The sequence below is a fragment of the Triplophysa dalaica genome, chromosome 19 (assembly GCF_015846415.1).
Source record: "Triplophysa dalaica isolate WHDGS20190420 chromosome 19, ASM1584641v1, whole genome shotgun sequence".
Classification (NCBI taxonomy): Eukaryota; Metazoa; Chordata; class Actinopteri; order Cypriniformes; family Nemacheilidae; genus Triplophysa; species Triplophysa dalaica.
This window is the reverse complement of record NC_079560.1, coordinates 9,771,748-9,796,723: the sequence shown is the minus strand read 5'-3', so window position 1 is coordinate 9,796,723 and position 24,976 is coordinate 9,771,748. Positions and strand designations below refer to the sequence as shown.

Here is a 24,976-nt window from a genome sequence, read left to right as displayed (position 1 = left end):
AGAAGCTATAAAAAATAAAGTTAAAGTTATTTTGGAGTGGTCTCTTCCTTTTTTCCGTGACTGTATATAGCATGAGAGAGCAGGTAAGCTTACCCTGAGCAATATTTAATGGAGAAAATATTGCCACAACTAGCCCCATTCTCCTCATACCAAACCAAGGAAGCTTAGGAAAAAAAAATACTAACCACAACATCCCAACATGCCACGGGTCTTAAAATGCGATGTACAATGAACTGTGTACTGTAATATGAGGGAGTTTGAGGAACTATCCAGTTCACTTAATCTTGATCATCTTTCTTCTTGTTAGACTTCTGTGTCTCTCCATGTCACTGATCTTTTTCCTGCTATATGTTGGTTTTATGGAAAGCAACCTCATTGACGGCCAACACGATCCCTCCCGTGACCCCTCCCCACCCCTCCCATCTCTGTGTTTCCTGCCGCAGGAGTCCACTTACACCACTGCCTGGCATTGAACCCTACAGGGAAGGGCAGGAAAGGAGCAGCTACAGGCCCTCGCCCTCCAGTCCTCTGTGAGTGCCTGCACCTAGTTCAGCAGTGTGCACTGCCTTATGTCGCATGCATCTCATGTACGCTGCTGGGCACGGTTATTTTGGCAGGCTGTTGACCCATGCGCTGTACACATAGGGGACCCCACATTTTAAGACATTGCCACCTGCACTACCATGCCCAGCTCAATTGTGCCCCGTCTTAGGAAAACTATTTCAAATTCACAGTCTGTTTAATAGCTAATTATAGACATGGGCTTTTGTGTATATAGGAAACCTGCTTTCAGTAATGTGCTTAATGGAAGTCTTGTGTGCAAGAAGGGCATGTAACGGTAAAAAAACATTTTTTATTATCATTTAGGGTCATGAAATATTAATAGCAATCATTTAAAGATTTAATATTTTTTGTTTGCTTTCAAGATTTTAGTAGAAAACAGAAGTAGTGTAGAAGTGTGATGAATCTCTATGCAGAACGTTTAATAGATATGCAGTTATATACTATATACATTATATATAATATTATACATATATTGATATAGCCTACATTGTGTACTGTGTGTGAATATATACTGAGAGAGAGAAAGAGAGATAGAGCTGTCAAACATTCAGAAAGTTTGTTGGATGTTACATTAACAGAGCTGCCTGCTTGTCTCTTAGGCTTCCATTATAAGTATATTTACTGTGAACATACTTCCGTTACTACAAAATGATTGTCTGGGATAACCACAGTTCGTAGACGCTTAGGTTTATTTTGATCTGTCCAGCAGTGGGCGATACAGCGCTTTATTTGATTAATAGCTTTTCATAACGCATAGAAAAGTAAGCAGACTGATATGAAAAAATATAGTTGAGCTATTATTTTTATATAGTTAGCTTTATAATAAAGTTTTTGACTAACAGAGGGGATATAATCCTCTCAAGTTAAACCATTACATGCCTGGGCTTTCATATTGAGATCACTCGTGTTGTGTTAGATTCTCAGTTTTATTTAGTTTAGCTTTCCCAGCATTTTCTCACTCATGATGGGTCTCACTGGGTGATGTGTTGCTTTTCTGCCATATGTGTTTCCTCCACAGGTTCATATTTGAAGTATTTATCTCGGAACAAAAACACTATTATTTATTAACCAGCCTTCCATACTTGAATGACATAATTTCTCTGTGAAACACAAAAGGTGAAGTTCTTAAGACTGGTATTTCCTTGCAACCGCAATAAATGGGCAATGCTTTTAAGTTTATAAGCCATTTGGTTTTGCTTATCAAGCTTTCAAGTTACAAAAACACCATAATATGTCCTATGGTCCTGTATAGTGCTCTGTAGTTTTGTGACATCCAATTGGCTACTGCTTCTTCAGAATATTTGAAAGGACTCTTTTGGAATATGTTCATGGTGATTTTATGTCCTTATTGATGCTTAAAAGCTCTGGTCCCAATTCAGTTTAATTGTACATTTGCAGTAGTCTTATTTTGTGTTTCTCAGAAGGAATCTGTCAGGTATATTGAAAATGTATGTATGAAAGTGTATATAAACAATATGTCAACTTATTACAAATGGTTGGTCAAAGGTTTACATACATCTAGCAGAATCTGGACAGGGGTCCAGAAGAGAAATCATTGCGTTTATCTGTAGAATTTTCTGAAGACCAGTGGATAGTAAAATGGATCAAGAAACTCTTTAAACACTTTCACAAAACAGGTGTATGCATCTTTTGAGCCATTTTTATATATTAATTCAGTTATTATTCTATATCAACACATCTTAAGTGAAATAACTTGTTCAGGGCAGCACTTAAAAAAAACTCATATATTTAATTTTCCAGATTCTGATTGGCGTATGTAAAGTGTTGACCACCACTGCATACAATTTCATATCAGTCAATCAAAAAAATATTCAGACACCAGATATAACATTTGACATCAGATATTACATTTGGGTACAGGACAATGTAGCTCATTTTGTGAGGATAGCAAAATTAAATCAACTGTGGCATATCATACCCCAAAAAATTCTTACAGTGGATTATCAGTAAAATCGATGAAAATTTGGGACCAAATTATTCAGGCACTTTGACCCGAGCAGTAGTTTTTCTTTATTTGCTAATGTAACTTTTTTGCACCACAGAATTGGTTTTATCTAATTGTGTAGGCCTACTTAAATAATAACCTAAAACATTACATACAAAATTATCTGACATTATTCCAATTACTTGTTCTCACACAGTTTGGTTCTTGTTATATTTTATTACCATTTTCTGAACTATAGCAAAAGCTATAAACTGTGATAATGTGAGAAATGTTTTAGGTGTCTGAATAAATTTTGTAATGTACAGGCTATGATTTTATATATAAAATGCATATATACATTTTTCCTCTTAAGATGTTTACAATGAGATTACAAAAGATCGACACAGGCTGTAAGGGGCTGGCCTGCTCTCTTTGTCATAGGCCTTAACCACCCCATACTATTTATTTCAGATATCTCCCTCAAAAGCATCTGAACCACTGCCTGTATTTCACCAATACACCCCTACACACCAGAGGCTAACCGTTCAACGACCGGGATTCCTGCTTATTGTTTGTTCATTGTTTCCTTTGTTGATTTAAACATTAAAATCTTGTAGTTATAGGTATTTTATTATCTTGTGAAGCTGACTCACTAATGCAGTTTTGTGTTGTTATTTGGAATCGCCTTTGCAGTATATGGTACAAGAAGCTTAAGATTTTATTGAGATATTATGTGCCAAAAAGAGCATTTAATGTGCTGTATTAATTGTGGTACTGTGCCTGGTCAATCCTTCTGACTACAGAATTAAAACGTATTTGTTGTGTAAATATTTCACATAGATTCAGATAAAAATTGAATTTGTCGAAAAAAATATAATTTAAAAAGAAAGTGTTCATAGCCAGGTAAAGCCAGACAAAGGCAGCTCGTTCTGGTAGGTCTACACGTTATGGTAACATCTGTCAGCTATCCTAAAGCAACATTCACCAGGACAAATACTAGAAAAGATCAGCTGATAAGAATATTTACAGTTTATACAATACTGAACCTTTGATGTATAATCAATGTTATTATTCAAAATACATTTTCCATTTAAAAACTGTTGTGCACAAACAAGTCTTTATTGTGTCAACATTTATTTCAGTAGTTACGCTAAAGAAAAGCAGTTCATTTTATAGTAGATAAATAGTATATTGTATATAGATTTCAGTTTATAGATAAATAAGACCTGTGAAAACAATTGTGAGAAGTTTATTTTGCTAAAGAGTCTGTATTGTGTCCTGTGATTGGCTAGGGAGATGCATGCGTGATAGTGCACTGTGTTGTTGCTTAGAGTAGACACAGCATCAATGTACCTGAATGGCGGTCATCAATAGACAGTTGCCGTGGAAACTGAGCTCCGTTGCTGCAGCCATTACAGGCAAAAGTCCTTTTCTGCCATGATTCAGCAAAAACAAAGCTTCAGCCATCACAAGTACATTTGTATTCTTAATAAAGTATGGTGCCTCTGACCTCACTGGGTTTTCTCTCTTCTTTTCTGGACTACACTTGTTATTTCTCATTGTATACTCACAGGAATACTCTCTTTCCCTGTCTCTGTCTTGAATGTCTTGGAAAAAGTCACCTCCTATGATTATAAAGACATCAAATGTTTCTTAACAATTCTTAAAATGACATATGTGCTGTAAATAAATTCTATACATGTTGAGACAACACTAGTATTAAACAAGAAAACATGAGTCAGAAATACTATTCCTTGGTGACTTTTGAGTATAAGGCCCTAACAAGAATGAGTTATGACAAGATATGTCCAGAAAGAAGAGTAAAAACTATATAAACTTACAAAGCACATAAATGGCTTATATGCTGCAAATCAACTTTACTTGTGGGCTGGTTCTAGGGCTTAACCCAGAGACATCTATATATGTGTTTGAAAATACATTTTGTGTCTAAAAACATGTGGAAAATGGGAGCCACGCCACTCTCTCTTTGTTTCAAAGTGCTTGGGAGTTCTGGCTGTGGTGGTGTCTGCCATTGCTAAGCAACCATGAGACGCATTTGTTTTGAAGACGAGAAGAATCAAATGGATTTTTAGCAGCTCCACACTTATAAAAAGCAGCCACACGCATGCGCGACAACATTGCTCTCCGCTTGGTGATTTTTGTATACGGCTAGTAATAAAACATATGGGGCTTTACTGAAATATTTGTGACTTCAGCCTCCTTAGCCCTCCCCTAGTACCGCCCCCGCTTATGGGTTGGTTATCTTAATTAAAACTGCATTGATGTTTTTATTTTGAATTGAAAATTAGTATTACAAAGTAATAAAAAATTAACTTGTAAGTAATCAAAGTCATAGGTCACATTTGGCAAGATTTTAGTAAATAAACACCTTAGAAATTATTTAGTAGTCAAAATAGTACTGGTTCTCACCTGTGGCCATATTTGGAGGTTGTTGGGTGAACTGAGTAGGTACAATTGATTAAAACCTCACCCTTGCTTGCCAAACCATTGCTTCGAAACATGTTTTTCTTGATTCCATCTTCTTGATTTTAACTGAACTAATGAGCTTGGTTACATTTACACATTATAATGTGGTATGTTAAGCACTTTGGGTCCATATGCAACTGTATGAGAATCTTTCAAAGTGAATGGGGGTCTGTTTAATGTAGTTTTTGAATCCCATCTTTTTTCCCACTATTTGATAACTAAAGGCGCATCTTGGATGACCGGTGGCACACCACCAAATTCATGTCCAAAACTTTTAAACGCCATTACACTGAACAGAAATCAAGTTAAATCATTCACTTATTTACCATATTCTTTTTCTCTTATTCTCATAGGTCATCTTCTGGAAAGATAAGTCCAGAAAGTGTCCGCTCCATGGGACCACCTTCAGAGTCTTCGGAGGAGGGTTTACGAGCTAAGAAGGTGTCTCAAAGTCCTGCGAAGGAGAAGGAGATGTCCTTATACAAGAAGACCAAGAGAGCAATAATAAGCAAGAAATACAGCGTTTCTAAACACGAGGCGGAGGCCACCACGCCAATTGAATTGATCAGCCGTGGTCCAGATGGTCGATTTGTTATGGAACCAACAGATACGGAGACTCCGGTTAAGGCACGGCGCATCGAAGGCTTCCCCTTCGTGGAGGAGTCTGACCTGTACCCTGAATTTCGACAGTCAGATGAGGAGAATGACGATCCGGGGCCCATGCCACCTATGATGGCCACCCTCAGACCCCATCAGATCTCCCCCATCTCCTCCAGTCAGGAGTCTTACCTGCAGCCTCCGGCCTACAGTCCCCGCTTCCAGAGGCCCATGGAAGGCATGACTATAATGGAGACCAGTCGACTCCAGGCTACAGGGCAGATTCGCGGTGCTTCTCACTTCCGAGCCTTTTCCCATGGCCAGTTCTACAGCTATTTGGGAAGTCCAGGGGAACCTGAGCCTCCACCACCCTTCTACATGCCCGAAACCAGCCCCCTCAGCTCAGTAATGTCATCACCCCCTTATCACTTGGATGGCCGCTTTGGACATCCTACCATCCCAGAGGAAATCGGTGAGGGAGAAATTCAGCATTATGCAGTCTCTGGCTACACCCTTCCCCTGGCGCACCCTTCCTCCTCACGCTCTCCAGACATCTGGCAACGACCCGAATTCTCCTTTGCCACAATAGAGGGCCCTCATTTTATTTTTCCACCCCCACACCCTTTGCACCTTCACCCAGAACCTCCCCTCCCTCCCCCTCTTGTTCTTCCTCCTAGTGCCCTCCAGCCCTCCACCCTCCAGGTATCTCCTTACCCTGGTATCCTGCAGCTGGAGGCCCCAAAGAGCCGCCCTGGCAAGTCTCCCAGCAAGGTCAAGCCTCAGGGCCTTCCAGCCAAGCGTTTACCTATGCAAGAGGCACAGAGTCTGGGGCAGCTAAGACACACAAGCCACGGTATGGGTGTACCGGTATTGCCTTACCCTGACCCAGTGTCTCACATGGTTGGCCCGAGCTCATTCGGAAGCCTGGACACCCGGTGGTACGAGCTGAGACCCAGGCTTAGCCCTAGGCAGCCCCGTAGGATGGAGCCTAGCATGGTCGTTCTCCAGCCATCCCGCCTCTCACCTCTAACTCAGAGCCCTATTAGCTCTCACGAAGGCTCACCAGAGATTGTAGTGCGACCCAGGCCCCGCCCCAGTGTTGCTCAACCCTCGATTCCTCCTGAGATGTCTGAGATCACCCTCCAACCTCCATCTTCTGCCAGCTTCTCTAGGAGGTCCTCCCCCTCCTCGTCTCCTGCTCAAGGCCAGGGGAACCGGAGGGCAAGTCCCAACTACCGATCTCACATGGCGTTTGCCACCTCAGCAGCAAGCTATCCGTCACAGTCCCCTTCACCTCCTGTAGAAAGCAGCAACATATTTGTGCAGATGCCGACCCAGAGGAGGACTGAGGAGGAGATCCTACCATCAGAACCCTCTCCACCACAGTTATCAGCTTCAGGGTAGGTGCAAAAGGTTTATAGCGTGTGGACCGATAGATCATGTACCATCTGGCCTACTTGTGACATCCAGAACCTTTCTGGGGTCTCAGTGCAGCAATATCCACAAATCTTTATTTAATTTTTGTCTAAAGCTGCAGTTTGCTGCTTGCCTTAAATTTATTCGAAACAATGTTAAAACTCATGCTTTCATAAATATACACTGCCCCAGATGCTTTGCATTATTTCAAACCATTCAAATCCATTTTCTACAAAGACAAGTTGTGCTATAGTTCTCTAATTCTGCTTTTCATGTCAAACATCCAATTTCATTCATAAGGTCTGTGAAGCACTTTAAGGCACTTGTCTTAGATGAAAAGTGATCGCGGAGTGACGGTTGCCAAGTCGAGACTTGATGAATTATTTGCTTCACAGACATGGTGACAGACCTTTTAGGGCTACGTATCTGGGGAACTTTCATTTTAAGTCAATTGAAAAAGCAATGACGAAGCCCCTAAAAAGCCTGGAATCAGAGGGACTCCACCACAGGATCTCAGCCGTTCCATTCACTGTCATGCTTTACCCTGGCTTTCACCCAACAGGAGGAACCCCACATGTGCAATCCAATTGACCAATCCCAGTCCAAATGAAGCCCACTGTTTGACTAACTCCAGGCTTTTTAGGATTACTTACAGAATCAGTGATGTGGAGGATGAGGTTTGTGTGTCCAGCACAGCAGGCACAGGGCTCCTCTTCTGTTCCAAAGTAACCTGACCGCATGATTGCCTTTTCCACACTCCCCCCTCTCTCCCGCCTCCTGTCACCCAGGACACCCCAGCTCTGACTGCCAGGGGGAGGCTTGTTGGGCGAATCGCGTTGCAGGGATTGTCTGCTCTCATCTGTCGCAATGTCGTCATCATCTTAAATAGGACATTTGGTCAATCTTGATGACTCCTCGAGTCTTACCTGCTTTGTTTTTGATTGATCTCAGCTATCTGGGCAGCGTTGTTGTGACCAGGTCCTCTACACCGCAATAGGTAAGGGTTGGATCCATGTCTGAAAGGGGGGGCAGCAGGTGGGGCTTTTATTCACCTCGTTCCTTTAAAGGGGAATACAAGTCTTTGGGTCTTGCTTTTCTTTTCTTTTAATTTATCTTTCTTTTGAGGTAGCCAAACATTTTAGTTCTGCAGTCTTGAAGCCTATATGCATTCTGGTCTTAGTATGCATATGAAAGTTTGCCAGTTATTGATTAGAAAATCCAGCATATATCATTTGGTCAACACAACCTCATGCTTGAGACGCAATATGAGTACTTATGGTTTAATATTAGGGTAGAACGTTCAGTTAAAAAAAATCATAGTAAATTATTTATATTGTAAATACTCGCTGTGGGCGTAGGTTTTAGCTTAACCTAGATGTATAAAATCAATCATTAGGGGCTGTCTCAAGCAGGAGAATCAGTTGCATGCTCTTTATTCCTTGAAACCAATTCAAGTGATAGCCCCCATGGACCTACTAAAGACACCTTTACAAAAATGTTTGCACTTTTATTGTATTATCAACGTTGATCTAGCTTAATCACAATGTATTCAAAAAACTGCACTTGTACGTTTGGACTGCAGAACACTTCACATTTCACAATCATACAGAGCAAGTTTTCTTCCAAAACACTTGATGCACTTCTTGTACGATGGAGAACGTTTTATTGGCACCGGGAAACAATCCTTTCACCTGATGAAGTGCTTTTCCAGAGTATTCCCCTTTAAAGTTATGTTCCATGTGCAAACTGCCATGCATGCCATTGCTAAATATTGCTCTTCAGTTGAAAATCCAACGAATATCCGATTAAATTCTTGTTACATTTGTTGTCCGAGTGCTTTGTTTTCTTTTTCATTATGTGACTGTTCCCAAGTAGCCATTTCCCCCTCCCGCCATCTCTCCCCCTGTCAGCATGGTGAAGCCCATTGTAGACAGTATTCATGTCTATGAGCACATTTCTGACAATGCTTTGTCGCTGAGCTGTGATTTTCCCCCTCTACTAATGGCCTTTAATTTCTCTCGGCAGCCTCAGCAGAAGGACGGCTCCACTATAATGCTATTTCTGTTATAATATCGTGCCTCATGAGAGCTGTGTGTGTGTGATGTATGTGTGTGTAAGTATGCTGGCTGCCGGTTTAAGTGCCTCCATACTGTATTTGGATGGGAAGACTTTACATACTACTTAAAAGTTTCTAAGAATGCATTTACTTTCATTAGAAAAGTATTTTGTAAAAATTACCTAAAACTACCGTATTTTACAGTATTATGCATTACGGTATGGAATTACGCCAATCTATGTCATGATTTCTCAAAATTTCTCTCTAAACAGATACAAATTGTTGCCATATTGAGGTACTGTATACAAACAAACTATCTTTCTTATTATTATATGATACAATCTGACAAATATTTACATTTCTGGTGTGTAAATTTGACTCATTTTTGATGACGTTTGCAGCTACATATAATTTTTGAGGGGGTGGAAAATATACACAAACTAAGTAAACTTTCCTTTCCACTCAAAAAACATTTGCACTGTATTTATCATTCTAAATAAACTGCCTGGTCCAGACCAAGTGTAATGGATTCATATGTCATGTGAGTTAGCAGCCTTCTTAAGCAGTAATTTGAGCAAGGCTATGCTGTCACTTCTACAACCAGTTTAACACACAGCCTCTTTTTGCCCCCTGCACAGAAAACGTCGAGGTGCACCAAGTGGCTCTGCAGGGTCTGAGAGGATAGAAGCACTCAGATATCAACGAGTGAAAAAAGCCAAGAAAGTGGGAATCAACAATAACAACTCCAAGAGCAGACACAATATGGGTGAGGATCAATCCACGCACTAAATTTCATCAATTGAGAAAGGAAACGTTAATTTACTCACCCTCATGCCATCCCGGATGAATACGACTTGTTTATGAAGTTCTTTAAGATATCGTATTTTGTGTTCTGCAGAAGAAAGTCATACAGGTTTGAAATGACATAATGATAAGTAAATTATGAAAGAATTTTCATTTTGGGAAAATGAATCTTACCAGCAACTAGTTGCAACCAACAGCTCACCACGCCCCGCCCCTTAAAAGCACTGCGGTGGCTGATGCAAGACTAAGATGTCGTCACGTTTTCGCTTCTTTGCTAAAGGAGATAACGTATTTACGAAAAACGCTCTGTAGAGTAGTTTATACGTTTAGGGCTACTGTAGAAAGAACATGGCGAATGTAAGTGGACCTGCAGTGTATGTAGATAGAAATAGCTCATTCTAAGGTTATTAAATACATAACGCTTCATTATTTAAGGTCTTTGTACACCTCTGGAGACATAGATTATGTATATTATATTACATTTATCTCAAGAGATACTCCAAAAAATTACACTTTGGGCCTTTAAGCTGTACAGTGGAAGATTTAGGAAAGAAGCAGTTCACACATTTTAAATGTTTTATTCCTTAAACACATTTCCTAGTTCAAACGGTCATGTATCTTGTCTGCTTTCTGTAAACAGTTGTGCCCGCCTCTCAGACCCAGCAGCCCCACACCTCTCAGGTCCTCCAGCCAGAAGAAGCTCTCTACCTCCGCAAGAAAAAGAAAAAGTTGACCCGCCAGGACCCGTACACCCGCTTCTCCGCTCTGCTGTACCGTCGCCCAGCCCGAGAAGACCAGAAGGCCATTTTGGCAAGCATGGACACTGCAGACCCAGACCATGCCACTCTTCTTTAAAGTCCAAACAGAGAACAGGCCACACTCTCCCCAAACTCTGAGCTCCTTCAACCTTTGCTCAGCTCACCCAACCCATTCACACCTGACTTCAATGGTTTTTCCTCTTCTCTGTTCCTTTACACTTACCGTGTCACAACGTAATGCTGGTTGCAAACATCGCAAGGTTTTGCTTCTGTACATTTACCTTGAATTGGTCATTTTCAGCAGCTTTAGCTTATCTTTGGGATTTAGTTTCTCAACACATGGTTGTCAAGCCTCTCTTTCATTCTGCAGGCCGTCTCAATTATATCTCACAAGGTTCTCAAAGTTAGACTGGATATACCTCAGATTTACCTAATAGTGCTGACAAACACGTTGTTGTTTTTTTGTTGTGTTTATATATATATATATATATATATATATATATACATATATATATATATGTATATATACCACAATGCATATCTTCAACATAATTTGCATGAACGATTGATGTTGATCTAGAAATGAATTTGCATTCATTGCATTATCGATGTTTATAAGGCATCATGACATGACATAAACATGTTGCGTTGTTCTCTACTCACACACTAACACTCTGTCTATTTGCTCCCTCAAAGAATACTGTATAATGAAATGACAACAGTTTTCTTATTTGAGGAAATATTGAAATACTCTTTTACAAAGCACAACGATTCTGTTCAGGTTGCAGTTATGAAAGAGATAGGGTTGCAGCCATTAGAGAAACCATTAAAAAATGATTTATTATTGTACTGATCTTGTTATAAACATGTATATCATGTACATGCTGCTGTATTCTTTAAAATCTTTTCAACACAAATTTGCACTGGAGCAAAACCTTGGTGCTGTGACATCTTTCTAGCCAAACACACTTCTCTTGGTTACCCAGCCCTATTCACAAAGTACTATAGTAATGCCAAAAATACGACAGCTTCCTTAATCTATAGACAATAAGTGTACTGTACTATGAGGAGGATAGGGTTTTGTGCCATAATATACTATAGTATTTTTGTCATCAACATGCGATGCCCCCCTGACATTAAGAAAGGCATGTCGGCCTTAATAGGGCTTCTGAATGCTTGTTCCTGTTACATTTGTTTGCGTTTGATTGAACAAAAAGATTAAATTTACTGCCTTTGTAGGCCATTTTAGAGCCTTTGGTTTTTTGGTTCAACCAGAAACAGCAACCCAGCACCTGTTTCTCTACTCTTTGAAGACCCTCGGGTGGACCCTCTTTGGGATGAGAGGGCTAATCCCAGTGGCCAAAGGTTTCTATTGTGTTTCTTTCATCCAACGGTGCTTCTTTTCTACAGATTGACATGTATTTTCACTGTTTTACCAGACGTAACTGGGCAAATATACATGTAGTGTGCTAAGGAGGATGTTACGGCCGTCAGGTGACCAGTGGCATGATCTGTGTCTCATCACTCGTACAGATGTGCTTTTAGCTCAGTGGTGGGCTTTTAGATTTGAATTGTCTAGAAATGCTCGCGAAATCGCTGAATGGTATATATAAATTCGGTATAATATAATCTTAAAAAAGGAGATTATGGGTTTAGAGTGCGTGGTTCATGGCTAAGCCCCTCCCAATGGCCAATCTCCACATTCAAGGCATTTTTAAAGCCTGCATAAGGTGCTATCAAAAGTCTTCAGACTGTACTTAATATTTCTTTATGTCATTTGTCCGATCTTCCAGCAGATAATGGCTGCTGCTTATCTCCTGAACACCTCAGTATTTGATGTTTTAGGATTTCAACACCATCCTGCATCTGTTATTGATAAGCCTTCCGCTGTCTGCTGCGGCGTCTTGTGATGTCATCAGTCGATACAAACATTCATACTTGACTTGCTGAACGTTAGCCAATATCAGTCCGCGTTTATGTTCTTAGAATTTAGAAGTGGAAGAACCAGTTGTTAAAGGGAAGTGACATCATATCTCGATTAGAGTTCAGAACTCGCATGCGATGAAGATGCGGTTTCATTTGTTGTTGATTATGTTTTGTTACAGTCAGGATGTACTGTAATCTCCGCTTGTGTAAGAACAGCGCTTTAAGTGCTCCTTGTTAGGCATCATAATAAAGAGAAATTGCCTTGGATCAAGTGATTTGATTTTCAAAAAGTGATAATCCATTTTCAGCTTTAAGAGATTCTGAGTGTGTTTATATTTAGGATTGTGGTATGAGAGCTGTTGAGATCCTCCAACCAGTTGTGTGTAGTGTTATGTTAATGGCTTTACATTTCGAGCAAAGATTGTTTATTTTCAATTGTATTTTCATTTGTAATTCAAATAACTTATCCGATAAAATGAGATGTACCTACTGAAGTTAGGTACTTTGTGTGTGTGACAACACGCTGTTAGATAGAAAGATGCGACTGATCATTGTGTTCAGTTCAGAGATGTTCTTAAAGTATTTTTGATCCATTTCACTTGGCAATTGTCAAATATGGTGCTTTCTAAAAGATATACAACTATTTAATTACCTTAATATCGTGTTCCTTTTTTATTTGACGCCTTCATACGAAAGAGTAATATCAAAATGAACATCCAAAATGCTAGGAATGTACTGTAATATTTGAAACTGTATATAATATAATAGCATATATTGCACAATGTATTATAAAATTTTAGTAATTTTGAATAAATTGGCCAATATATGCACGCAACAGACTATATTGATATAAAACATATTGTCATATTTTGGATTCAGTTTTCTATCGCTACCCGTCTGTTACTTTTTCACGAGGGTTGAGATGCATGAGAGCATTTTTGAGCCAAGAGAGCTTTACTTGATGTAAATGTATCGGTCCGTCTCGCATTCACTTTCACTTTGAATTTGCAAGTTTAACAATTCTTTTGTCAGTTTCTATTAAAGAACCAACAGAGAACAGTTTACTATGTCTTACAGGTTGAAAAGATACCAGTCTAGCTCAAATTCGGGTGACTTTCAGTTTTGAACCTGTAGCATCAACTGTTAAACAGATTAGCTATTTTTAAAGAGCTGTTTTTGGGATTTGGGGCGGTAAATTAATGCTAAATTGACACGGCTCATAGGCGATGTAAGATGAGGTTCTTTGTAAGATTCTTGAGCTTGATGAAATGAACCTTTATATTTCGGTAGCATTATAGCCGTGGTAGAGATTCATTCAAACATTATTTGCATTATTTATTTTACTCTACCAATTTTATGTCATTTATATCTACACATGGATTAAATGTAATGTTACTTTCATCAATACATCTCAAGATACACATTTATCATTACAAATCATTTTTGAGGTGCATCATTTTTAATAAAAACATCTTAGAAAATCTTGGATTCTTTGTTTTGTTCCTTTGTTTATGAACATTTTGCAGTTTTTGATCTTTTCATTTGTTTCCGATAAAACATTTTTTATATGTTTACATCAAACTTGGCTAGTATTTAAATATTACATCTTTATGGAAAGAATGAAGCTCTACACATAAGTAAACGGTTTTTAGACGATCCATAGATTATTTTGTTGCAGATGATGTTACAGGTTGTAAATTCAACAACACAATGTTTATATCCAGTCAGAGCAGGACAGCCTCAATATTTCAGATGAAGGTGTAGACCTGTCAAATTGTTCTTAGGCTTTTGTAAGGCTAACCTTTGTTGTATTAGACACATGATTACATAATGAGTAGTGAATAGATTTTGTATTTATTATCTTTTTAGCATGATTTTGCTGAATGTTATGTAATCACAGCATGGGTGCAAAGAGACGTTGTGACTTTCTTCTTTTCTTTCATTCTTAAAAAAAGCTTTTTTGTTAATAGTTTATTTTTCCTCAACAATTTATAATGCATCAGACATGAAAGGGTATTCCAGAAAGAAAACTGCCAACTCAACCTCTCCAAGGCACCATTTAACAGAGGTTTTAACACCATTAAGTCTAAATAACGTTATTATTCACTCTAATGATGAAACAGTGCCATGAAAACGCATAATGTATGGCAGCTGAATAGAACGATGACATTAACTCCCTGTCATATTTAAAGTAAAGGTGACACCAACTAAATACATTGCGCATTCAACATATTTAAGCATTACCAAATCAAATAGTCTAAGTTAGTGATAGTGGCTTTATCAGAATCTCAAAGACTAGAAAGCGAAAGTGTTTATTTATGACAAATGATATAGCCATGTGCAAATCTACAGCTGACCCCATTTGTTAAACAAACTAATGTACAAGTTAACCTCTCAAAATATAACCTCTTTAAGTACATCAGGGATACAAAAAGCATAAGAATTAACATGCTGCTCATAGTTTTGGTATACTCCACAGAGAGAGAGAGAGAGAGAGAGAGAGAGAGAGGAGAGGGAATGAATCAGCACAATGGATAGGATGAGAGTATGCGGAGGTTATGTCCTCACATGGCCTAGAAAACAGATTATCAGGATACCAGCTCCACAGCAGACACACACATATAACAACCACAAGGTGTAAATATAGAGTGCAAATTGTGCAATATATATTTTTTGTATATGAGAATATGTGGTACATTGTGGCTGTTGATGGATGAGTCACAAAATGGTCTGTCTCAGTGGTCTATACAAACACGTAGCAAGCCTTCACTTTCAATGATCTATAATGTGAATGACACAACTGTTACAGTCGGGATAAAATAAAATAGAGCGATTTAATGTTACACGTGCTATTAGAATTGCAAACCAAAGTGGATGGTGTTATCTTCTGAGATTTTCTGTGTCCATTTCCTTGTGACCCACATCTCTAGTTTAAGCAATACAAACATATTCTCTCATGCCTTGTTTACTTGGATTGCAACCGCTGACAATTAAATAAGGTGCTTATATTAAAGTGAAGTTTCTGCTCATTTGTTACATTTTGATTTCATTTTTAGGAGAATTGTAGGTGCATGTTCGGAATATTATTTAAAACATGATTCATTACGGTCATATTCGCTCTTTTTTTTCTTTTCCGAAATAGACATTTGATTATATAATATGAACATGTGGGCTATGTGGAATACATTGACTGTCGGTGTGCATCATAATTTTGGCAGACGTCTGTCACACAACAGAACTGTGCACATTATACACAGACTTGTAACATGAATATTGATTGTGTCTGTGTGATGCATGTCTTACATGCAGTTCAATATACCTGCAAAGAGTTCTTTCTTTACGTTCTAAACTATCATGACGTTGTCTAGCTACAGTGCTGTTTGGCCGATCCATACAAGATCTCTGCGTCTTGTGTCTCATGACTACAATGGCGTTTGGTGGTATGTAGCAGGGGTTGGGTTGTATACACCTCCAATATGTATAGCAGCACAGTCCAAGATATATGTATTCTGTATTCTTATAGTCGACAGACTGAACCAGTAGAAATATTTTGACAGTGTACTCTATGTATAAATAAACAGATATTTATAGTTACGTAATGAAGGAAAATTGGGGGATCTTTAATTTTTTACTGCGAGAAAAACGAAGAAGATATGTTCAGAGTTAGCTGTCTTGTTTATGGAGATATATATGTTCTTTCTGCTGTTAGAGGCTCATGGTAGCGAGGTGTGGTGATTAGCAAACTAGCAGATGATGCAAACCGCTTTTCTAGTAGGTATTCTAACAATCACAGTAACCTTTTCTATAGACCTCAGTGTGGTGTGTAAGCAGCCATACCATTTAACATATCATGACTTGGTGCTATTGCTGATCTGTTTTGTGGTCCAGACCAGACGTTTCTCACCACTGAACAAAATTTCCTGTAGAAGTTGTAAACTCGAGTGAGAAAATTCATACGTCATGCTACATGAATGTGCTACCAAAAACCTATAAGGCTTAGAAAATACAGAACTGGTTATGAAAATAAATTAGGTCTTTAGGAGGTTATTATAGCTACAATGCAAAATATGTTGGGCATTTTTTATATTTGGCTGTCAATTTAGTTTCCAATCATTGCATCTATTGTAGTGCTAGCGATCAACATTTGGGCTGTTTATGAGGTCTGTTTTCATGCATTTTCCCTGCTTGTGTTTATTGTAGAACAACACTGTTAACTTAAAATGGTAACCTCAAAATTCAGGTTGTACCGATGTAAAAGATTTGCACCATCACTGTCTCTTTTGAATTGGTTTTATAGAATGATTTGCAGATTTGCACGTCACACTACATCATAAACATTCAGAGTCAATCAACTGACAATAATATGTTATTACTTATTTTTTGTTTCAATCCATATGCTGTACACTGTCAACATTTGCCTGCACAGAGAGTTAGCTGAATTTAACATTTGCATACAACACTGAATTGTATTGTAATCTGAGATCATAAACACAAGAACACAGGAAATTTTGTGTAATTTTTGTCTTCATAAATAAACGTTTACTGTTTTTTATTTGACTTCTCAAATGATTTAATATTTCTAACATTTATAAATATAAAAATGAATTGTTCACCAAGAATGAAAGTTTTGTTATTTACTTACCCTCATGTTGGTCCAATCTTTTACTATTCCTTCTGTTGCTCATGTTCCTCAAACAAATATTTTCAAACACAAATTTCTCCTTTTTCATGCTTGGCAGTATTAATTACCATCTTCATTTTTTTATAAAAATATCTTCCATTTTGCCTATCAATAACATGGTTGGAGGGGCATGAGGATGAGTACATGACACAAGTGAGTTAACTTTTTACCAGTAAAAATATCTAAAATATTGAACACAGTTAAGGGTGTACTTTCCTATACTTTTCTCATATCATACACATTTATAGTTTTCTTGATAACTGCAGGGATCTTTAATGCTTGCTTATGTCATAAAAGTCTGCAATGTGTTTAGATGCGTTCTATTTTCTACTTAGATTTTAGACAGCCACACAACCCCAAACATAACAACAGATCAGCATCAAGTTAAAAATTATACTTTAAAATAAGATGTGCTTTATTATACAAAACTAAGCTTGTGGGTTCTGTATACAGCAAGACTTCACTGTAATCACAGTGACTGACCAAGAATAGACATGAGCAGGTAAATATTGTAAATAAAGTGAATCTTTAAAAAAAGACTAACACTACGGACCTTGGTTTATTTCACATTTTTTATAATTTCATTCATAAATGTTGGTACCCTGCCAGTAGCTGGGGCACATGGGTATTACACCTATTATTGCCGGTGGATATAAAGAATTTGTGCAGCTGGGTTCTCTATTGCAATGTTAATTAATATAAACGGTATATAGCCTATTATATGAACAGTATGTATATACATTGCTTCTTTGTGCCTGTGTGCGTGTGCGTGAAATCTTGCATAATTCATGAATCATGTCTAATAGTCACACACTGACTGCGCCAAATGCTGCCCCTATTTTAGGTTGAAAATGAACAAAGTGTGACAAATTTAGATCATACGTCGATCCCTATACCATAGAAGACAATGACATTCTACATAAAATATCAATACTAAACAGACATCTGCGCCAGTTGCATTTATGTGGTCACGGCGACGCGCGTAGAACGCCACTGCGCGGTCACGCTTTTGAATGTTGAACCGAAGTCTCCCCTCCGTAGTGGTGCTGGTACTCGTGGCTCAGCAGAGACTTCGGCTGAAAGACAGCATACTACTCTTCATATATCTGCAGAAATGAGACAGGGCTTCGGATAAGTGACAGGTCCACTTACATATTCGGTGATATAAGCGTAAGTTTATTCAGGAACGCCGCGCGAACAGCTGGCTGGTTGTTGCTAGCCGCAAAGCTAGCTCGACAAACCCATTCCCCACATGGATATTTTAAACGTAACCGCGTAAATTTCACTACTCCGATGAGACCTTTTCTGGAAGCGTAGACAGGGTTCGTTTGGACTTTTTGAGCTTTTTTTTCATCGAAATCTCTTCATTTTACAATGCGACTTTTCTCGGCGCGTTCGCTGCGGTCTTCGTGGAGTATCACTGGAGAGAGCGGCACTGAGCCATACTGACTCACCGACATCCAGTTGCCCAATTACTGACACAATTTCGCCACCGGTAAGTACCCAAACACAGCGAGTGTCCGTTATAGTTATTAATAACTTGATAGTGAAATGCATGCGCGAGACGAGGAAAGTGGAGCGGCTTGCGGGTATGCGCGCGTGGGCGCCCGCGCACTCTCCTATAATAAACTCAGTTAAAGAGCTGCACGTATCTTAGACGTTTTTCTTAAATGAAGCGTGAATCTATCGTTGTAGGTAACTTAAATCGGGTTGTAGGTTGTGTTCTTTACAAACATGTGTGTGTTTTGGAGGTGTACTGTGTATTTTCTGTAGCCTACTTTTAAGGGCGCGCACGATTTATTAGTTGTTATCTCTACCGTTTTTTTAAATGCCTTTAATGTGGGTTATTTAAACAGTTTATATAGACTGCATGACACGGAATGTTTCATCTTTTACTTGTGTTAATGGATGTGCATATATTTCTATATTAGAAGACAACCCTTGATAGAGCCTAAAAGAAAATACACGAACGCTTTAATGCGTTTCCAATAAGTCAGGACAAACGGAGATCTCCGTCACATATAGGTCCCTTTCTGCTTTAAGGGTTGTCGTGACGTATCAACTTTTGCAAACAGAATCATATTGTCCATATGGTACATGTATGCTTTAAACAGTAAACATCTATCTTTGTCGTGTTTTAACTTATAATCCTAAATTATATGAAAGGCATTCACAGATTCAGTCTGATGGAGGCATCTGCGTGCACATTAAAGCATTTGTGTGCTATTGAGCTGTATTCAAAAATGTTGATTTGTTGGAAGAATTAAAGCAAAATTCATGGCTTAATATCTGCTTTTATTATAATACAGCTTTTATTTATATGATTTCCAAGCATTCCTGGTTAGGGTAACTACAGAAATCTGATATTAGTCTGATGTCAGAATGCAAAGAGCAACGTCCAAACATTGCAGAGCAGCAGATTCAAATACTATTAGAAAGGATTGAGGTTACTACTTTATTAGAGAAACTTGTCTTTGCCCAATATTGTGTATTTTAACTTCGTATTTGTCTGGTGCAATAATCCCACATATGATGTCATCAAGATGTAATTACTATGGCTGCTAAAAGGAAGGGGTGTTATTGATTGGCACAGTTGCATGCAGGTCATGTTTCCTCTCATATTTCCATATACAGCATTGGTTAACACATAACATCCAAAGTTGCTTGAACAAAGAATATTTAGAGAACAATGATGCAGGTTCTCTTTGGGACCTCTTTGGAATGCCGAAAGGTATTGATCTGAATTATTTGTTTGTAACCAACCCATCATTTCAGCAAGGCTCTCATGTTGAATTCAGTTTTGCATAGCACTGCTGAAGCTTTTCTTTCTCAAAAGGCATGAGATCAAAGTATGTTTTCATTCGTTAATCTATTCTTTAACTCAGAGAGGCAGTTTGGGATGAGGCATTGATATATGACCTACTTTACTACTAGTGAACACACTTTCTTCACGAGAATAGAAATATAATTTATATTTGTGTGGTAATTACAGAATTTGTTGAATATGTAACTTGGATTGGAAAAATTATATAAAGGTTTTTGGAATGTGGCCATCCAGAATAATCGTCCTATGAGATGATAAGAACAATGATGTTGCGTATATTTGTGGAAAAGATGGTTTATACAGTAATCTCATGTTTCCCCATTTAGATGAGTCCGATATCATTTAGATGCCATTTGTTTGAAAATGAGGAAGGTTTTGAGGTTTTCTGGATAGTTTTTTTTAATTCAACTCCTCATGCTTACTTTGTATTGTGTCTTAGACTGTAGGTTGTGTTCTCAGCTGTGAAATTTTGTTTAGGATATTTGCTGCAATATTCTGCAATAGGCTTAGACTATTTTAAACTAGAGGAGGATTTAATTTATGACCAGACATAATGCAATTGGTGAAAACTGCTTATGTGCTTCAAGATACAGTGACATCAGAATGATACAGGGTATGGTAATATTAGTGTTTTGTTCTCTCCAGCAGCCATCTGTTTTCCTTGTGTGGAGTGGTTAGCATTTTTTCATGTGTACTTGGTGAATGCCTTAAGGTCATAACACTGCGGTGTGAAACGAGGAAAGAATTTATATCTCGGCATTATAAATGTAGAAACATTTTGCTCTTTTTTTCCTATGCCCTGAATTATTTCTTTCTGGTATTTATGATCATAAAGCAAATGTACCAATACTTTTTTGGCAGAAATTGTATTAGTTTGAGGTAAGAGTTTTAAAATAGTAGATGCTATGGAACAAAGTTTCTATTGTATGTCTTTCTTCTGTTCTGAGGATGCAAATACATGCAAATCAGTTACATAGCTGCGGTAGAGTATTGTAGGAAGGTAGATAATACACAGACCTTGCTCATTACTAATATGTGAAAATTTCTCTGAAATTAACATTTTAGTTTTGAAAGGAATTCATTTATATTTTTGGTTGAATGGTATGCTCTCTCGGTCTACAATGTTAATACAAAGTTAGCCTATGGCTGAAAGACTTAAATGCCAACTAGGTTATTCTGACGTATTCTGTGTATGATAAGTAGCCTAATTGTAAGAAAGTTTTAAAAAAGTCACATCATTTTGATTTGAACTAAAAAGGGTATTTATTGCACCTGAGCAGAAGCATGGTATGTCTGAAGATGAGAAAAGCTGGGCAGGGAATTTTGCAGCCATTTTTAGATATGCTGCATCCCAATTCGCCTTACTTGCACTAAAGGTGTGTACTGTTTTTGTTATGGAAAATTATATACATTTTGGTGTGTATCAAAACAATATGCACACACTTGGACATACTTACAGGAAGCAGAAGTGGCCGCTGTTGCCTAGACAACGCTGTCTCCATTAACTGTCACATACATCATAATACAGCTCTTCGTTCCATTAAGATATTTATTCATTCATTATTTTGTGTGTAATGTTTAATGTATACTTACATTTGTTAATTTAGTGACGCATCAGTTATATCATTTATTATACGGTGGAGCTAAAACCTTAAGGCTAAACCCCGCCTACTCGCGGTGAGTTGTGGGTAATATTAGCCGTTGGAGTGTGCGTCTTGTTGTGGAAAGTTGTGGACTTTCTACCGGAAGTAGTAGAACATCCGGGAATCTTTGGAATACTCTTTTCAAATACTATTTAGGATGGATAGTATGGGGATTGGGACGCAGCAAGGATATCCCATTCTGCTCCTGAGTGGCTGCTGTCCCTTTCGTTTCAACAAACACACCAGAACCAGTTAATGAAGGTCTTCAGAATTGCTTCAAAATTACAGACAGGTGTTGGGGCTGAGCTTTGCAGGAGCAGCATGTGCAGGATTGAACACCTCTGGTTTAGGAGAACCTCAGAGCCAAGATCATTTGACGGATGTTGGAATCTGGCTGACGCATTACTGCCTTGCCAAACAGACTAATCAAACTGGCAGTGAGAAAACATGAAGAAAATACACCAAACAAACTGCTGTGTAATAAGCTAACTTGCCTTCCGGCACAGGAAAACACTTGCTGTTCTCAATCTTATCATTATCTCCAGCTTTCTTAAAGATACGTTGTGTCAGCAAGTAAACCACTTTTGATGCGTTTTGCTGTTTACCTGTTTGTGGCTAGCTTTTAAAGCAGTTTGTTCATGCCATGGTGGTAGGAGTAGCGTTCTAAGCACTTTGCCGAGCAGTTTCCTTAACAGTTGTGAATGCTCAGCTTAAAACACTTCTGTAAGCCATTGATGTGATACTCATCATGTTTTATTTTCTCAAAGCTGTAAAGGTGAATCTGGGTTTGTAGGACTGATTTTTTTATTTGCTGCAAATTATTATGGATTCTGCAATATAGTGTTTTAATGTTGCCGGATGGTGATATCAAAAAGCAAAGTTTTTTGTATGAAACTTCGAAATTGGTCTTTCTGCTAAGTGCTTATATAACCTCTTACATCTGCCAAACGAAACCATCCTTCAGCACATAACCTCAACCACTGTTAAGTTGGGAGTTCGATCAAAAGATTCATTGTCTGTTTACAACCAGTGCTGCCACACACAAAGCCTTATTTGAACTCTAACCCATGGCTCTGAAAGCTAGGGGCACAGTGTACGGGAATGAAAGCTTTGTCATTCCAGGTTGTATATCCATTAATTGCTGGAATCTCATACATAAGTTTGTCACTTGACCCCCCCACACTCGAGCTGAGCTGGCGAGTCGCGCAAAGCATGAAAAGTATCTCCATTGGTCTTCGCTATGTAGAAATGCTTAGAAATTCCTTATTGGATTCTTTGTGCGTAAACAATTCCCACATTGAGAGAGCTTGTTGGAGAACAGCCAGGGAATTCCTACAATGGGGGGATAATGAGGAAGCGTTAACAAAAGGAGTTCTCATTCAGCATTCAATTGGCAACATGGTGTGCGTTAACTGTTTGAGTGCATAGGAGCCACCATGCACGAAACTGATTCGGGTGTCTTGGAAATGTTTGCACAGCTTTTTGTAGTTTTGCGCTATTTAGTGGTCTTTCATCATATCTGAGTTAGTAATCTGCTAATTATGCTTTGGTTTACTGTACAACTTTGGTTTACTTTGCCAAGTTTCCCTAATCTTATCTTTCGATTTGGACACAGAATTCAAGACAGAAATGGTTATATTGTTTTAGCTAAATGATTTGTAATGTCACCAGACAGCAGTTTGTTCGCAATCCTTGATCATCCTCTGAATCACACTTGATATAAATTGCCTTTGTGATTGACATATTCATTGCAATCTTCCAAAGCGCAGGAAACATACGGCTTGATCCTCCAACTGCGAGCAAGTGCAATTTGCGAGGATGACTCATCAGTGTAGATTCCTCAGTCTTAGTACTGACAACTATGCCATATTCCTCATGTTGGCTCTAATTTGAAATGCAAAAGGCTACCGTGGCCATTACATTCCCTGTACCATGCGGTACGACTCTAGTTAATTGGTGTTGGTATGGTAGAATTTAAATAATTGAAAATAGTCAACTTTTGTTACCAATAATGTACAGTAAAGCAATTTACCATTTATCTAAATATCCTAGCTACTATAATTTTTTATTAGCTTTTTGAAGGACTTTCACTTCATCGTATAAAAAAACGTACTAATTTGAATTAGAAAGTAGACATTTGTAAATGTATATTGTTTGATCTAGGCTTTATTTGTTTTCTCACCCTTCAAATGGGAAATTTCTGAGCCTCTAGGGAAACTGTGAAGGCTGAGTAAAATAATCTCTCACACCTTAATTGGATTGAGATCTAGACATTGGGTCAAACAAGGTCACGCTGCGTATATTAAGCACTTTGAAGAGTCATGAAGGGGATATAACAATACTGGATTGCAGATTTGTTTCTGATTAATATTTCAAAGCCTAGGGCTAAAGGACTTGAATGTGCTATATAATATTATTAACAGATTATTACTTGGGTATTGTAACCTAGATGTTTGAGTTTATTTATTTATTTTTGCATACAATGTACATGTACACTTGGCCCAGTTTCACCTTAAAGGCTTAAACCGAGTCCCGGACAAAATTGCATGTTTGAGCTGTCTTAACTGAAATAACTTTAACTGACATATTTTAAATATATAAGTGCCACTGTTTTATCTTAAGATGCACACCATCAATGTTTGTTTTCAAGATATATGTACAGTATACAAGCTCTGTCTGTAAAACCAGGCTGTTAGAAAGCTTTCTTTCTTTCTTTCTTCTTTCTTTCTTTCTTTCTTTCTTTCAGGTTTTCCAAAGCTTTTCTTTGTTGTAAATATCAACAGAATATGGTTCTGTTAAAGCATGGTGTGGTGTTAAACCATGTTTTTGCTGTCAGTATTCATCAGGTTTAACAGTGCTGCATGTTGATTATCAGGACAAGCCATAAGGCCAAATAGCTTATTTTGCAATGTGATAATTTTCAACTGGAGTAAATGGGTAAACAGTGTTTGCATTGATCTAGGAATTTTTCAAACCCATGTAAATCTGGATTGAAACCACGCCTGACAGAATTGGGACACACAAAGCAATTTAGATCTCGAAGACACCATGGAACACTGATGTTAACTGCTATCTGTGTTAGCATCTCTTTTATTAGATGAGAAATGTCCTGGCTTGCTTTGTTGTGTAGTTTGGTCAATGAAATAATCCTCACTTTTTTCCACGTGTGGTTGCAATTGAGCCGATTTTTGTTAATAATGTCACAAGAATTGCTGGGTTGTGGTTAACTTAAGCCTTTCTTAAAACAGAGACCTGACAGAAAATCATATTGTACT

General features: G+C 38.2%; 2 protein-coding genes across 5 annotated transcripts in view; both read left to right on the top strand.

The window, feature by feature from the left end:
* igsf9bb (immunoglobulin superfamily, member 9Bb) overlaps positions 1 to 17,105 on the top strand; it is an 84,981-nt gene extending 67,876 nt beyond the window's left edge. For 2 of the 4 annotated variants that reach the window (XM_056731707.1, XM_056731706.1), the window contains exons 18-21: positions 444 to 530; positions 5,350 to 6,993; positions 9,704 to 9,831; positions 10,510 to 17,105. In XM_056731707.1, coding sequence (XP_056587685.1) covers positions 444 to 530; positions 5,350 to 6,993; positions 9,704 to 9,831; positions 10,510 to 10,724 — 2,074 coding nt within the window. In that variant the 3' untranslated portion in view covers positions 10,725 to 17,105. Of the gene's footprint in view, positions 1 to 443; positions 531 to 5,349; positions 6,994 to 7,960; positions 8,007 to 9,703; positions 9,835 to 10,509 lie in introns of those variants that run through there. The other 2 variants (XM_056731709.1, XM_056731708.1) reach the window with 2 other exon arrangements.
* Positions 17,106 to 18,244: 1,139 nt separating this feature from the next.
* The window catches only part of arhgap32b (Rho GTPase activating protein 32b), a 71,331-nt gene continuing 64,599 nt past the window's right edge, over positions 18,245 to 24,976 (top strand). Inside the window, 1 exon segment of the mRNA XM_056730879.1 lies at positions 18,245 to 18,729. The gene's annotated coding sequence lies outside the window, so the exon portion shown is untranslated.